Here is a 15,212-nt window from a genome sequence, read left to right as displayed (position 1 = left end):
TTACATACATGGTCAAGAAAACTTATACATATTTTTTTATTCATTTTTCGTATACGTGATAAACATTTTTCTTTGCACACTTTTAACATTTTTCAAATGTTTGGTCAACATTTTGTAAATATTTTTTATGGAGTGTTTTTTTGTAATATTATGTATTTATAAATTTTTAAAGATTAAAAAGTGGAAAAATAAAGAAAAAAAGAAAACACAAAAGCTAAAAAATGAGAAAAAGGAGGTTGTGACCTCCCTTGCTCTTTGGCCGGCCCATCTTGCTTATCTCCTTCAGCGAGGTGTCCTAGTAGGCCCAACGCAACCCTGCTGAAGTTCCACCTCGTTTGCAGCCCGGCCTTCTCACCACGCGAACCGCAAGCACGACGGCGGCGACGAGGACCGACGCCGTGCGACGCCGCCGAACCCGACCGACGAGCCGGCGGAGATGCTGCTGGAGGAGCTTCTCCGCTGCCAGATCCAGGAGTGGTACCCGGCGTTCCGGCGCCACACGGTCCCCACCGCCATCATCCCGCTCCCGGCCGCCTTCCTCCGCTACCTCGCCGGCCGGCCCGCCTACCCCGGCCCCGACGGCCCCGACGAGGGCGATCAGGGGCCGCTCCCCTTCGTGCTCCCGACGCTCACCTCCGGCCGCGCCCCCTTCCCGCCGCTCCAGGGCCACTTCCCGGACCCCGTCTCCCTCCTCGACCGCGACAACACCGACCCCCTCTTCGGCTCGGGCTCCGGCTCCGACGACGAGGGGGGCCTGCTCCCGCCCGCGTTCCCGGAGCTCGAGGCCGCGGTGGACGACGCCATCGCCGGCCTCGGCGGCGCCGCGCTCCCCAAGCTCAACTGGAGCGCGCCCAAGGACGCCGTCTTCATGGCCGCCGACGGCACCGTCCGCTGCACCTGCTTCGCCGAGGTTGCCATGCTGCTCCGCGCCTCCGACTGCGTCGCCCACGACCTCGTCTCCGCGCGCACCTCCTGCCAGGACTTCGTGCGCGCCAAGCCTGTTCGACGGAATGCCACAGAGGGCAGTCGTGAGACCGCCAATGGTGCCGGTGTTCTGAGTGACCCCGGTGAGAACTGCAGCGAGGGAGGTGCCCACGGCGGTGGAAGTGATGCGCGGGAAGAGGATGCTGAACAAGAAAGCAGTGATGATGATGAGACTTGGGTGGACGACGGGTTCCAGTACTACCTCGCGCTCCGCAAGTGGTACCCAGGCCTCCGCCCCGAGTCAGAGTTCCGTTGCTTTGTGCGGGGGCGGAAGCTGGTCGGCGTGTCGCAGAGGGACCCGTCTGCCTACTACCCTTCACTGCCTGGGTGGAGTGCTGAGGTGCAGCCCAAGATCGAGGATTTCTTCGAAGAATTCATCGAGCCACAGTTTGGTTCAGAGAATTACACATTTGATGTGTATGTGAGAGCCGATGGTCGGGTGAAGCTGATCGACTTCAATCCTTGGGGTGGCTATACTTTGCCACTGCTGTTCACATGGGAGGAGCTTGAGGAGGAGCAGAGAGGGGAGGACGAGCTGGAGTTTCGAGTGGTGATGCAGCAGGGTGCAGTGAGGCCAGGGTTAATGACAGCAATACCGTATGATATGCTGGATTGGGGGGATGGTAGTGGCTGGGATGTGTTTCTGAAGAAGGCTGGCAATGAGCTCGACAGACAGATGGCGTCATTAGGTGTGGATTCGTAGTCGCGCCCTGCTCTACAACAAGGTGCTTGAGGACTCCAGTAGGTGAACAAGTGAAGTGATGGCTCTTGGTAATGTTCCATCTGTCGAACACTATAAGTAAAAGCTTTCTTCAGATTGTAATGCAAACCTCTCTGGGCTGTTCTTTTCTCCCGTGGCTTCTGTAATGCTAGCTAGTGTTGCTAGTATTGAATTACTTCATGTTGCTTTATGTGACTTATATCTTAAGATATTTACAGAAACATGTCTGTAGTGGAAGTTTGTGTCTCATGGCTGAAATTTCAATGGTTCTCTTATCTCTTGAACATGAATACACCCCCTATATTTCTTTGCTGTTTCATATGTATCATCAGCTTGTATCTACCCTATTTATTTTGGCATTTCAAACTGAGGCAACGGTTTCAACCTCAAACTCTCTCCCAGTTTGAATGAAAGAGTCTTAACCTTGAACTCTTCCTCAGTTCACATTTCAACCTGGAACTCTGCAATGGTCCGGTTTAGGACCTGTACACTTAATGCCGTTTGACTGAATTTAACGCTGATGTTTTACTTTTTCTACTGTTAAACTCCTTTTACTCCTGAAACAAGTGACTGTACTAGACAGTTAAAGATCTAGTAATTTAGTTAGCTGTATACTTGCTTGTGTTATTCAATTTCTGTGAGCTACTAATCTTACCCTGTAAGGTGCTCTACTGACTTATAGCTTATAGATAAGCCTGAAGCTATTTGAGCAACCAAACTAACAAGTCATGAGCTCCTGCCTAATTGTGGCCCATTTGCTTGCTTTGACTCTATTATGGCAGGGATGTTCTGCTATCGTTAGGCCCGGGTAAGCTAGCTGTTTGGTTCAAAGTCCTAACTTAACTGGTTAAGCTTATTTAAATAATAGGCCAAATCTTAAATTGGGCCAAATTACTTGCTTTCACTCTGTTATGACAGGGATGGCTGTTAAATGTTAAGCCCGGATAAGCTAGCTGTTTGGTTCTAACTTAACTCGCTATGCTTATATTTAACTAATAAGGCCCAAGCTTAAATTGGGCCAAACAGGCCCCATTATAATCTAGTGCCAGTAGGCATGTCACGTAGGCAACACGAAGCTTACTAGTATCGTTTAGTCTTTGTTTTCGAAATTTCTGATGATGTCATGTTTTATAAATTTTCTCTTTGAAGTGAATTATGATGGTTGTTTTGGTATGGTTATTGCTGAGGGTGCAATATACTTTTGTGTGCTAATTTTAACTGAAGGGTGAAAGAAGCGTTACTAGAACTGCTACCTTGGAGCTGAGGGTGCAATGTCTCAGCAATGCCTGAAATCCTGATTCACTCGGTATCAGTGACTTGCATAATGCACTGAATTTTCTGTCCCATAACTGAAGAATTTCAGAGTTCGTTGGTAGGATATGATGATGAGCTGTATCCTGCAGTACCTTGGGTGCGAGGCAAGGTGGAGTTAACACTGCCTAGAGATTATTCACGAGCATATTATTACTACTGAATCCTAAGTCTTGAACAGGTTATGTTTTGCAGGTGCATGCTTGGACCTGAACCAGAGGGGTACCTATATAAAAGTAACTGCGAACAAACATACTTGGAGACGCGTTTTGATGGCTCCACGAGGTAAAGACTCTTCACTCTTGTCTATATAAATAACCTCAGTTGCATTGCATATCCTGCTGTCAGTAGTATATATAGCCTGGACATCATTGGAATGCCGGCGTTACTCATCAGTAAGTACTGACTATTGACTAAGCTGCTTAGGGACAAGATGGTGGGTGGGTACGCGTGCCGTGGTCGGCAAAGGGGCTGCTAGCTAGCCTTGGTATCATAATCTGTAGCTGTGCAGCCATTAGAGAATTCAGATAAGAAAGAAAACCATTAGGGAATTCAGAAAGGAAGAATGAGATAGTTCAGATAAGAAAGCCACACTAGAAAATCGATCTGCCGATGCCTGGCTGGTCGAAGCATCAGCCGTCCATATCCCCCCATGCATCTGCCTGATCAACAAGGAATAGTACAGGCGTGCAGCAGTACTTGTTTACTCGAACCCTAGCATGTATGTATAATTGTAGACGTCCTTGTGTAGTCAACTAGTCACGGAGATGCCTTATTATAGTACCCTGTACGTCGTTCCCAATATGTATTCCTACAGCAGCGAGATGCACGGGGAGGAGCTAGCTCCGTCGGGTTGGGTTGGTAGGGAAAGACGATGTGGGTGCTCCGTGACTGCGTCGCACGTCCAGGGTTTATCAGTTTACTCGGGGAGGAGGGCTTTGTTTATGCTCCTGCAATAAGTGTGACACTTGCAGTGCCGAGCTCTGCTAGGCTAGGCCATGTGAAGCTTTGAGAGGCCACACCGCTCTCATTAATCAGGCCATGTACAGGGAATTTACCGGGCCGATCGTGAGCGCACGTCGAAGCTGGAGGCAGATCCTGATCCGCGTGAGATGTCCACGGAGTGTTTATCCTGCGCGTCGCCCGGCACAAGATATTCTTTAAGGTACGTGTGAATAACAACCGATTTCCCATGTGCGTAGGATATGCATGGATGGATGCTTCCTCTCAGTTAATTGCATGTCTGCATTTGGTCCAGTAGCTTTGAGCCACGTTTACGATGACTCGGTCTGAAGAACATATATCTATACAATTCTACATTGGTACCAGCTGGTTTTGTTAAGCCTGCGGCGAATTGCTGCGTGCAACTGCTGGTGATCTGCATTAGTCGCTGATAAAGCTAAAGTTTCTGTCGATGCAAAAATCAGATTGCGGTGAAAACAAGAACTTATAATTCCCTGCGATTTGAAGTAGTAGGGGGATAGTTTCTTGTTTTCACTGTAACCATTATTGGTGCTGTGCTAGCAGTAGCAGGTACCTAAACCCTGACCAATATATGTGAACCTACATATAGAAGAAACATGTACTCTCGTACGACGTACGGCCGATCAATTATATATATACCAAGGAAATAATTGAAGTTACATACCCTACAAGAACCTACACATATTTTTGCTTGGCTGCCTTACACATGGGCTAGCTATAGCTTAGCTAGCCATGGCAATGGAGGTTCCCCAGCAAGCTTGTTTCATGCATGCTAAGCCTGAATTGAATTGAATACAAGCTTGTCACAACGTCATCACCACCTAGCTCCTCCCCTTGTTTAAACTTAACTAATGTAAACAGCATCAACTTGGCCTTGAATGCCACGTGAAGAGAGAGCCCGGGTGCGAAGGAGTGTAGATTATGTGGCACTGGAACATGGGGGGAGGGGGTTAGCTCCACTTCTACTACTACTTAATCACCTTACTTAGCTGAGCATAACAAGGGAATTAATCATGGGTCCACTGCTGTCTGTCTCCCTCTTAGCACTTGACCCCATATTCCACTGACAGCTCAAGACCTTGCTGGCTCATTAAGCTCTGCACACTAGCGCCTACTCGATTAAGAAACCCCTCACTCTATATAAGTAGCCGCATGCTTGCACGTCTCATGCATTGACAGAGCTCAGCTAGCTAGCTACCTGCCAAGAGCTGCCCTGAACCCTAGCTAGTAGTAGCTCCCCGGAACACCGTCACCAGTAGCTCGGTCTCACCTAGGTAGCTAGGGAACAGTGACACAGAGCAGCTAGCTGCCTAGCCTGGCCAATGGCGTGCAAGCGGGCCACCTCGCGGGTTCTCCGGGCGATGTATGACGACGAGCCCTCCTCCATGTCCCTCGAGCTCTTCGGCTACCACGGCGTGGTCGTCGACGGCGACGATGAGGACGACGACACCGCCACCGCCCTCCCCCAGCTCTCCTTCGTCGATAACTTCAAAGGCGGGTGCGGGTCGGCAGCGGCGGACTACTACAGCTGGGCGTACAACGCCTCCGGTGGGACGCCGGGCGCCTCCTCCAGCTCCACCTCTTCGGTGCTCAGCTTTGAGCATGCCGGCGGTGCCGGTCATCAGCTGGCTTATAACGCCGGCACAGGCGACGATGACTGCGCGCTCTGGATGGACGGCATGGCCGACCATCAGCATGGCGCTGCCAAGTTTGGGTTCATGAACCCAGGGTCGGCCGATGTCGTCCCGGAAATCCAGGAGAGCAGCATCAAGCAGCCGGCCAAGTCTGCGCAGAAGCGCGCGAGCTCGGTAAATACCTACATCAGATCTTTCCCGTACATTCATATGAGAATATGTTGTTACCTACGCAAACTTTGCATCAGATCTATTTAAGTGAATAATCTGATCTGTGTTTATCTGTGAAGGGCGGTGAGGCGCAAGCGGCGGCGAAGAAGCAGTGTGGAGGAGGCAGGAAGAGCAAGGCCAAAGTTGTGCCTACCAAGGACCCTCAGAGCGCCGTTGCAAAGGTACATACAAGCAGCATGAGTTCAACTTCTCCCTATTCTTGTGGTGAATGATTCTTTGCGTGGCGAGGAAATTGCTTCGATCGAAACCAAACTAATCCAAGTTACTCCATCGATCATCCCTGTGTAGGTCCGAAGAGAGCGCATCAGCGAGAGGCTCAAAGTTCTGCAGGATCTGGTGCCCAACGGCACGAAGGTGCGCACCATGATTCCTCCTCATGCACACCATGCATGCTTTAGCACAGCTTTTTTCTGTCAAAATGTTCTGGTCATCAGTTGCTAATTTTGTGGATGAAACCAACTCGTGTAGGTGGACATGGTCACCATGCTCGAGAAGGCAATCACCTATGTCAAGTTCCTGCAGCTGCAAGTCAAGGTATGCGATCGATCAGTCATCGTTACATCGACTACTTGTTCTTCAACCCTTGGATGATCGATCTACAGTCCGATGATGTCTGATCTGCAATGTATAACTTGGTCCACGCATAATCGGCATCTATATATGCAGGTGTTGGCGACCGACGAGTTCTGGCCGGTGCAAGGAGGGAAGGCCCCGGAGCTCTCCCAAGTGAAGACCGCCCTGGACGCCATCCTGTCCTCTCAGCAGCAACCCTAGGCAATTTCATCCATCCATGTTGAATTTTATCAAAGTTTTAGATTGATCGCGCCGCGTGTAAGATCAGAAAAGAAAAGAGAGCACAAGCAGCTCTGTAAACATTCATACATGGCAGTCATGATGGATGATCATGTTTTTGTTTCACTCCTTTTATAAGTAGAAGATCAAATCCCCTTGATCCGTGTATTGGAGTCTGAAGCTCTGATCACTGTAACTAGTCCAATAAAATCCTTGACGTAGACGAGCATGATGTTTCACAGCTTGGTGAAACCTAGACAGGGTCCCGCCACAGGGTGCAAGTACAATAAAATTGTTTCTGTTGAAACACAAAATCCTGAAAAACAAATGAACTTTTTCTGAAAATAAACTTACTATTTCTTCTTTAGTCCCATAGAATTCTACTCTGTCCGATCTGTATTACTTGTCGTACCTTTAGTACAGCGACAAGTAATATGGATCGGAGGAAATAGAAGACTGAACTATATGGATTTGGATCAAAGGGTAGTACTCCCTCCATCCCAAAATAAGTGACTCAAGTTTGTACTAACTTTGTACTAATTAAATGAATTGTACCCAGAGGCTTATTGGGTGCAAACCAATCTTTATATTAGTGAAGGAAAATCCTAAGGATCCAAATTCTCTAGAATTCCTATGAGGCTGCTTCCAATCAAAGGAGCACTCAATCTTGAATCGGCAACTGAGATCAAAGCACTTGGAATTGATCTTGTCAAGGGAGTAGCAATGCATGCATGCATGATCGTGCAACCCTTACTAGTATTATGTTTCCTCTTAAACTTTCAACCGGGTCTAGATCGAGATTGGCAAATATTTCTCAGGGATCTTAATTAACTGGAGACAAAGTAAATCACCACAAAATTTATATGGAGAGGAGAATGTACTATGTGTTCTGGGCACCACAGATTTTCTGCCACGAATATTGATAGCGCAGCATCGTCATCGATCAGAGATCGTGCGGCTACTTGTGTTTTTTCTCAAGTCAAACAGTTTTGTAATGCAACTGGAATTAATTGCAGTTAGTGCGTGATTAGAGGAGGATGGAGACAAATCCTAGGATGCTTTTGATGATGCCATCATGTTGCAATGGAGTGGAGACACAATTTCTCAGCAGCAACTAAAAATGGCATTAAAACAACTAAAACTGCCGTCACTTTGTAGAATCCGCACAAGAATATACAGTAAGAGTTCAATTCCACTTCTTACCCCTTATTTGTGCCATGCGTCAAAAGTTACCCGATTAAAAATATGTTCTATTCCGGATCAAAAGAAATATATGTTCTATTTTTACTGTTTGTCATATGCATCATTTCCACATGTTACCATATTTAACAAGTTTCTCCACATCACACAACAACCTCATATGTGGAAATTTCCTCGATGCAATTCCACAAATAAATCCCTTAATCTTAGGAAAACCAGGTCTCGCCTATTTTAATTCTAAACTGAGTGGTACTTGCTCTAAAAGAACACTTAAAACCATACTTGAAATTTTTTTAGTGTTTTTTTTTTGTTCGGATTCTTTAGATGTTCTTGAATCCCAGATTCATAATTTCATTGAAGTTATTAGTTATTTTAAAATTGCCTTCAACTTCTTTTGCGGATACAATAGATAAAAAACTATAGAACTTACATTAAAGCTACTCCTTTTTGGAACAAGTACCCCTCAAGGTGGAGTTAAAACTAATAACCAAGTTCCAATGATTTGTGATGAGCTGACACATGGGTCTGATAAGTGGTCTCGAGATGTCAGGATGGGGAAGGCTTGTAAAATGACACAAATATATGGAATAATGCACAACTATAGGGTAAAAAGACGAAGAACAACTTGAACGGGGTAATCTTTATTCATTAACAGCTCGGCACAAATAGGAGTTGAAAAGTGGAATTTACTCAAATATAAGTGTAGAGATTTCTTTTCCCCATTCCAGCGGGAATTGAATTGTTTTCTGTTGATTGCTGTGTTCCAAACTATCCCGCGGCTCTTGTAAACCACATAGAAGATGATCAGAAATTATTGAAATACTTGATAAAGAAAGTTGAGAACTGAGCAAAGGAAGCATCCAGTATGATATCATAAAGTAAAAAACAACTTTCCCACAAAAACAAATTTAGCAAATGAGTTGCCAATCTAAACTCACCCTCATTTGAGAATAGTAAACTGAAACTATGCATGGTTAATTGTCACTTTCTAAAGTTCACGTAAGAATTTAAGGAAAATATGTGCAGGCAGCAATGATGATCTTTTGCGGTAAAAAAATGATGAACTTTATCTTGTGGCGCACATAGATCTGACATAATTTAAATGTTGGATGAAGAAACTTGAGAACTCAATGAACAAAAAAAAAGAGCCCATTAAGTGCTCTAAAATGCTTCTGAATAAAAGAAAGAGATTGTAGCTGACCATCCAACCTATTAATGTTAAGTGCACGATAACGCATCATCAGATGCTTGACATGTGGAACCGACTGTCATTAACATCACCCATCACGAGATAACCGATCTGATTATGATAAACAATGTCGTTGAAATGCTGCTAATCCCTAATCAGTGTGGTATAATGATGGCCAGGAAGGCAGGAAATGATGCAGGGAGATGCTGTGTCATGCAACTGGTCGGTGCCTTGAATGCAGAAAATAAAAACAGTGATCATGTCATGTGGTCCTAAGATCTACAGATTTCTAGGTTCCAATCGTGCAAAACCAAGGTCAGATCACGGTTTCGGCCATGTGACAACTCCATTACTCTAGTTGTTGACAATGGGTGCAATATGCAATATAATGTGGTACAAGCCAAACAAATCAGAATGAAGATCCAAGCATGGCTGCCATGAATCAAAGTCAACACTGTCCCATGATTTTAGCTCCACAAGATGTTTCGTTTCCCTAGGAAAATACGAATCGATTGATGTTTCATGCATCATATCTCAACAATTTGGGACACTACAAGAAATATTTTACCAGCAGTTTATACCACACATTTTCCCTCACAAAAAATATTTTACCAGCAGTTTCCCACGCATTTTCACTTGCAAAAATATTTACTGGCAGTTTTGTGCTTTGGAGGTTCTAAAACATAGGTGTCATGTGTGTGTTTCTGTGGGCATGGCAGTCTGTCCTGTGTGAGGTCACATTCCAGCAGAATAAAATCTAAAGATTCTTGCACACCATCTAGTACTTTATGCAGTATTCTCATTTCCCAGTCCATTCCCATGTGACTTTCGAGCATAAATCTTAAAATTTAAAACCATCAATACCGAGAATTCATGGCACCCCATGTCATAAAAAAATTGATTGAACCGCTGCCAAGGAGACGTGAGGAGCATTACGGCATTACCTTCCTCGCAAACTTCAAGTTGCTTTCTCTCCTCTGCAACAACAAAAATAATCAATAAAATCACATGAATTTAATGCACATAACTTGCCCATCTATTTCTTTTATTCTCTTGTTTTCTTCAGAATCAGATGCCCATCTTGTTTGGCAGCACACCATTGATATAGTTTTGGACTGAACTCTAGCAAAGTAATAATACTGCGATAACAAAAAAACTGAAGCAAACTGCCTAGAGAATTACACCATTATAGAATCAAGGGCAGTAAAAGGACTCCTCTGATCACATGAAGGGACATGTATCTTCCTTTTAAGCCATCTTCACAGGAAACAAACCTGAATTGCATTGTTGCTCCTGATTACGATGACCTTCAAGATCCTTACATGTCATGGTTCTGAAAACACAGGCTGCTCACCATAATTCTGACTATGAGATTTTGTGCAGAGACTACAAACAAACCCGCATTTGCATCTTAGATGAACTATTTACATGATGAGAACCTATGGTACATGGAACAGATGCCGCCGAACTAATCTAGGGTCCTGAATTTCTGACCATTTATTCCTCAAGAAGACTCTGGACCATTCACAGCATCAGGAGCAGTAGCAGACTCGATTAATCTCTCGAAATCAATAATTGTCGACTGAAAATTGAACTGATACCCACTTTGCATCCACGATTTTATACACATTGTAGCCTGCATGCTACTAAGAGGAAGGCAGTACTGCTGCTTGTGGATACTGTCCCCTTTGCTTGTGAACAGTTCTTCAGGATCCAACGATGTCCCTTGGATTGCCAAAAAGTCACGGGCCATCAATGAGAGCCGTGGGTAACGGGAGGAGTGCCCTCTCCACCATTCAAGAGCATCAGTGGAAATCGGTGCGGGGGGCTCCGCAAGATACTGAGTGAGCTCATCAGCGGCAGTGCTCATGCTGACACGACGGCGTTTACGAATAATCTCTTCGGCGAAGGAGAACGCGCCGCCATCCTCGGTGTTGTCTTGTTGGGTGCTGTAGCCATTTCCAGGAGCTTGGAAGATGCTGCTGTAGTCTCTGACGAAATGGTCCCTTGCATCCTCCAAGTTGCTGGTGGAGTTGAGGGCGTCAGGGATGAGCTCCCCTTTGATCCTTGGATCAAGAATCGCGGCCGTGAAGGTGTAGATGTTGTAAGCTTGAGATGTGAAGTCACGAGCCGTCTTGGACATGTCTCTGGCGATTTTCTCAAACAATTTCTGGTGGCTGCTGTCATGGCAGACATTGATCAACTCAAAGACATGGTCCATGAAGAAGAAGACCAACCCAACAGTTGGTAATTTGCAAGTACAAAGGTTGGTCGTAGTTTTATAGAATGGCTCAAGGTACGAGTGCAATGAATTCACCACTGACTTCTCCTCGTCACTCAGAACCCAGTCCCTCGGCCCAAAAATGTCTTGAAACTTCTTGATGGTGTTATCCATCGCATTAGGGGCCTGAAGAAAAAAAAAACCTTAAAAAACGTGAGCAAAAGAACTAACAACCGTGATGGAAAATAAGATGTAGGCATGGACTGTACAGTACCTTCTTTACTATGTCGAGCACATTGTAATTGCCGTTCCAGTTTGCCGAATGATCAAGAGGGAATTTACATGGGCCTTCTTGGTAAACTTCAGTCCAGTGCTTAAAATCCACCAACATCTCCTGGTTCGAATTGGTCTCAAGGATAAACTCGCGGGCCTTGGACAATACAGGCTTCACATTTTGCAGGCCATCCTCTATGATAACCTCTAGCGCCTTTGCGGCACAGGGGATGTAGCAGAAGGGGAGCTTCCGGGACTCGAGCTCCCGCCTGAGCTCTTCACAGGCATGGATAGCATGCTGGCTGTTATTGTGCGTGCAAGCAAGGGTTTTCAAGTCAATGTTAAAATCCTGCAAGACAGCCAACAGAACTCGCAGAATGTCAGCACCGGTACAGTGGCACCGAACCCGGCACACGTCAAGCAGGAGTTTCTGCGAGACCCAGGTCTCGTCGATCCAGTGGCACTTGACAGACAGGTACACTATCTGCTCGTAGGAAGTCCAGAACTCAAGGGAGATGGACAGCCGGGACCTGACGCGCTGCAGGGACGCCTTGACATCCTCCTTCATGCTCTTGAACACCTGAAGGGTGATCTCCTGAGCCTTCTCCTTCGGCCAGAGCCTGACGGCCGGGTTCAGGTACCTGCAGCTGTCGACAAACGAGCTGTCCTCGAGGGTGGAGGGCGGGAAGGAGGAGCCGATGAGCCACCGAAGGAGCAACCAGTTGACGTAGTCGACGTCCACCGCCGGCTTCGCGCTAGGCTGAGCGCGGATGGCCCGCGCTTTGGCCTGAGCCTGAACAGACTGAACCTGAACTTGTGCTTGCGACTGAGGCTGAGGTTGCGGGTGAGCTCGCGCCGGGGCCTGCGGCTTCTTGCTCCTGGCAAACATGCCGGAGATGGCGCTCTGGGCAGGGTCGCCCTGCAGGTGCAGGTGGTGGTCGGCGAGCTGGTCGTAGCCCGGGTGCCGGTTGTTCAGGTGCTTCCCCAGATTGCCTGCATCACAATTGGAACCGATGTGAAAGGGATTTTAGTTAGTATTTCCTCCCTCCGGTGATCCGGTCACAAATATAAGATGTTTTGGATATTTGAATATGAACTACATACGCATTGAAATGAGTGAACAAACACGCTGAAACGTGTCTACATACATCCGATTCAGAAAAAAGTTTGTACTGCCTCCGCCCCTAATTACTTGTCTTAGATTTGTCTAGATACATCGTTTTAGTGTTAGATACATCCGTATCTAAACAAAGGAGGAAATATCTGACACAAAGGAGGAAATATGTTCTAAAGTTGGAAATATGGTCTAAAGTACAGTAATCAATGCGCAGACTGACGGTGTTCTTGCTGCGTTCTGAAGATTTCATTCAGTAAAAAAAAAGATTGGGTTTTGGGCCATCGGGTGTGCGCTCTGCTTGCTTACCGGTGGCGGTGGTGAGGCAGTAGGTCTTGCCGCAGAGGCGGCAGGCGCGGGAGCGGCCGTCGGCGGCGGTGTCGAAGAAGGCGAGGTAGAGCGACTTCATGGTCTTCTTCTTCCTGGGCCTGGCGGCCTCCGCGCCGTCGCCGGCGGCCGGCAGGAGGGTCATGTCAGCCATCCCGGTCACGGTCGGTCGACGGAGCGCGGCAAGATTGGAGCCGGCGGCGGCGGGCGGGGCGGGGAGCCGAGCCGCCGACGACGGGAGGGGGAGGGCGGAGCCGATCTGGGCGGGTGGGGAGCTAGGGTTTGGTTTGGGCTCGGGCTCGGGCTCGGGCTCGAGCTTGGTGGCCGGGGTCTGGGTCGGAACCAAGGGGCGGCTCGAACACCAGCCGGCTCCCTCAGCAGCTGGCGCGCGCGTGCGTGCGAGCTGACCGTCGCCAATCTTTTTCTATTTTTAACACAAGAAAAAATCCATGTCATTTTCGGCAGTCAATTAAAAGGAACGGAGGAGCTTAAACTGTTATAAACCCTAGCACATTACCATCGCGGAATATGACAGCAACACCACTCGCCACCGGCACCGGCACCGGCCAACCTGGCTACTGACACACGTCGACTACAACTTCGACCTCGACGGCAAGGTACGCAAGGGGGAGAACACGGGGCTCGCGCCGACCGAGCCCTCCGCAAACAGCCATCGAGCACTACCTGGACTCGCTTCATCGTAGCTTCGACTCCACGACAACGACAAAGAGAGCCAACAATTAATGGAAGGGCATGTTGGGTTCCCGGATAGCCGATTGCTGAAGCCCAAGTTGCGGCCTAAACTCATCTCAAAGTCATCGTAGCTGCCAAATAGGCCTCGGCGGCGTCTGACATATCCCTCCAAGGCCAGAGGGGGGAAGACAATTCCATGTGATGCTTTTGAGAAAGCTCCAAACACCAAGTTGCTTTTGCTCCGTCCCTTCTCGTGGCATGTATGAAATTTTGCTTCTTTATTCTTTGAAAAGCCAACTTGAGAGGCGGGTTCTGGAAAACCCATAAACTCAGAAAAGTTTTTTAGGGGAAAGTTTTCATTTCGGATCGAATTTGTTCGTTCTGCAATCCAGTGTTGTTTATTACAAGCTAAATAAACGGATGCTGAACTCACAAGCGTGCATGTATCACTACGCCAATGAATTAATGCGTAGACTAGACGGTGTTCTTGATGTGTAACATTAAGTAAAAAAAAGGATTGGGGGTTGGGTGTGTGCTCTGCTTACTGGTGGCGGTGCTGAGGCAATATGTCTTGTTGCAGAGCCTACAGGCACGGTTCTTGCCGTCGGCGGCGGTCTCAAAGAAGGTGAGGTAGAGTGACGTCATGGTCTTCTTCTTCTTGGGACTCGCGGCTCCTCCTCCGACCTCCGCGCCGTCCCTAGTGACCGGCAAGAGGGGTATATCAGCCATCCCGACTAGTCGATGGGTGGAAAAATTGGAACCGGTTCTCCGATTCAATTTCCTCTCCTCTCCTCTGCTCTGCCTTGCACCGTGGCGAGCCGGCGGCGGGGAGCCGAGCCACCGAGGACGGGAGGGGGAGGCGGGGCCGAGTTAGGATTGGGGCTGGGAGGCGGAACCAAGGAAGACGGCGTGGCGCCGATGGGGCGGGGGAGGAGGGGGGTGGCTTATAGCCAGGGTTTGGGCTCGGGCTCAGGCTTGGTGGTTGAGGTTTGGTTTGGAAGGGGGCGGCACGAACGCCAGCTCCCTAGCAGCCAGTGCGTGTGAGTTGGCAGGCACTAATCTTGTTTCTATTTTTATAACAAGACAAGAAAAACATGCCTTTTTGTCAATTAAAAAAATTGATCCTAAACGGTCACATACCCTGCCACATCACCGTCACGGAATATGAAGCAAAAAAACTCGCCGCTAGCTGGCCTGGCTACCAAACACGCGCCAACGACATCTCCGATTTCGATGACAAGGCTCATAAGAGAAAAATAAAGGGCTTGCGCCAACCGAGTGCTCCGCAAATGACCATCGAGCACGTGTCGATGTCGCCATCTGGACTCGTTCCATCATAGATGAACTTGAAAGTTTATATACAAGTCCAGAGATGTTGGCATCCATTCATTTCCTCTTCTTTGATGATGATCGCCTCTAGATCACGCCCAGCGACAGTGTGAAGATCGGGAAGAGGATCTTGGGCGGTGGGATGTCGCGAAAATCATAGAGCACTCCCCCCCCCCCCACACACACACACCTTATGTTCGAGTGTCTGG

The 15,212-nt window shown here is 47.7% G+C and overlaps 2 protein-coding genes across 2 annotated transcripts; both read left to right on the top strand.

Moving 5' to 3' along the window:
- Positions 1-324: 324 nt before the first annotated feature.
- On the top strand, positions 325-2,024 carry LOC123076734 (cell division cycle protein 123 homolog). Its single transcript, XM_044498850.1, has one exon. It carries the CDS (start codon positions 437-439, stop codon positions 1,685-1,687), a length of 1,251 nt encoding a protein of 416 aa, XP_044354785.1. The 5' UTR covers positions 325-436; the 3' UTR covers positions 1,688-2,024.
- Positions 2,025-2,250: 226 nt separating this feature from the next.
- On the top strand, positions 2,251-6,880 carry LOC123076736 (transcription factor LATE FLOWERING). Its single transcript, XM_044498851.1, has 7 exons — positions 2,251-3,128; positions 3,212-3,301; positions 4,066-5,808; positions 5,925-6,026; positions 6,154-6,219; positions 6,334-6,399; positions 6,532-6,880. The coding sequence occupies exons 3-7, from the start codon at positions 5,323-5,325 to the stop codon at positions 6,637-6,639; spliced, it is 828 nt and encodes a 275-aa protein (XP_044354786.1). The 5' UTR covers positions 2,251-3,128; positions 3,212-3,301; positions 4,066-5,322; the 3' UTR covers positions 6,640-6,880.
- The last annotated feature ends 8,332 nt before the right edge of the window (positions 6,881-15,212 follow it).

This window comes from Triticum aestivum, chromosome 3D (genome assembly GCF_018294505.1).
Source record: "Triticum aestivum cultivar Chinese Spring chromosome 3D, IWGSC CS RefSeq v2.1, whole genome shotgun sequence".
Taxonomy (NCBI): domain Eukaryota; kingdom Viridiplantae; phylum Streptophyta; class Magnoliopsida; order Poales; family Poaceae; genus Triticum; species Triticum aestivum.
Note: the sequence above shows the minus strand (reverse complement) of the source record. Positions and strands in the feature narration are given on the sequence as shown.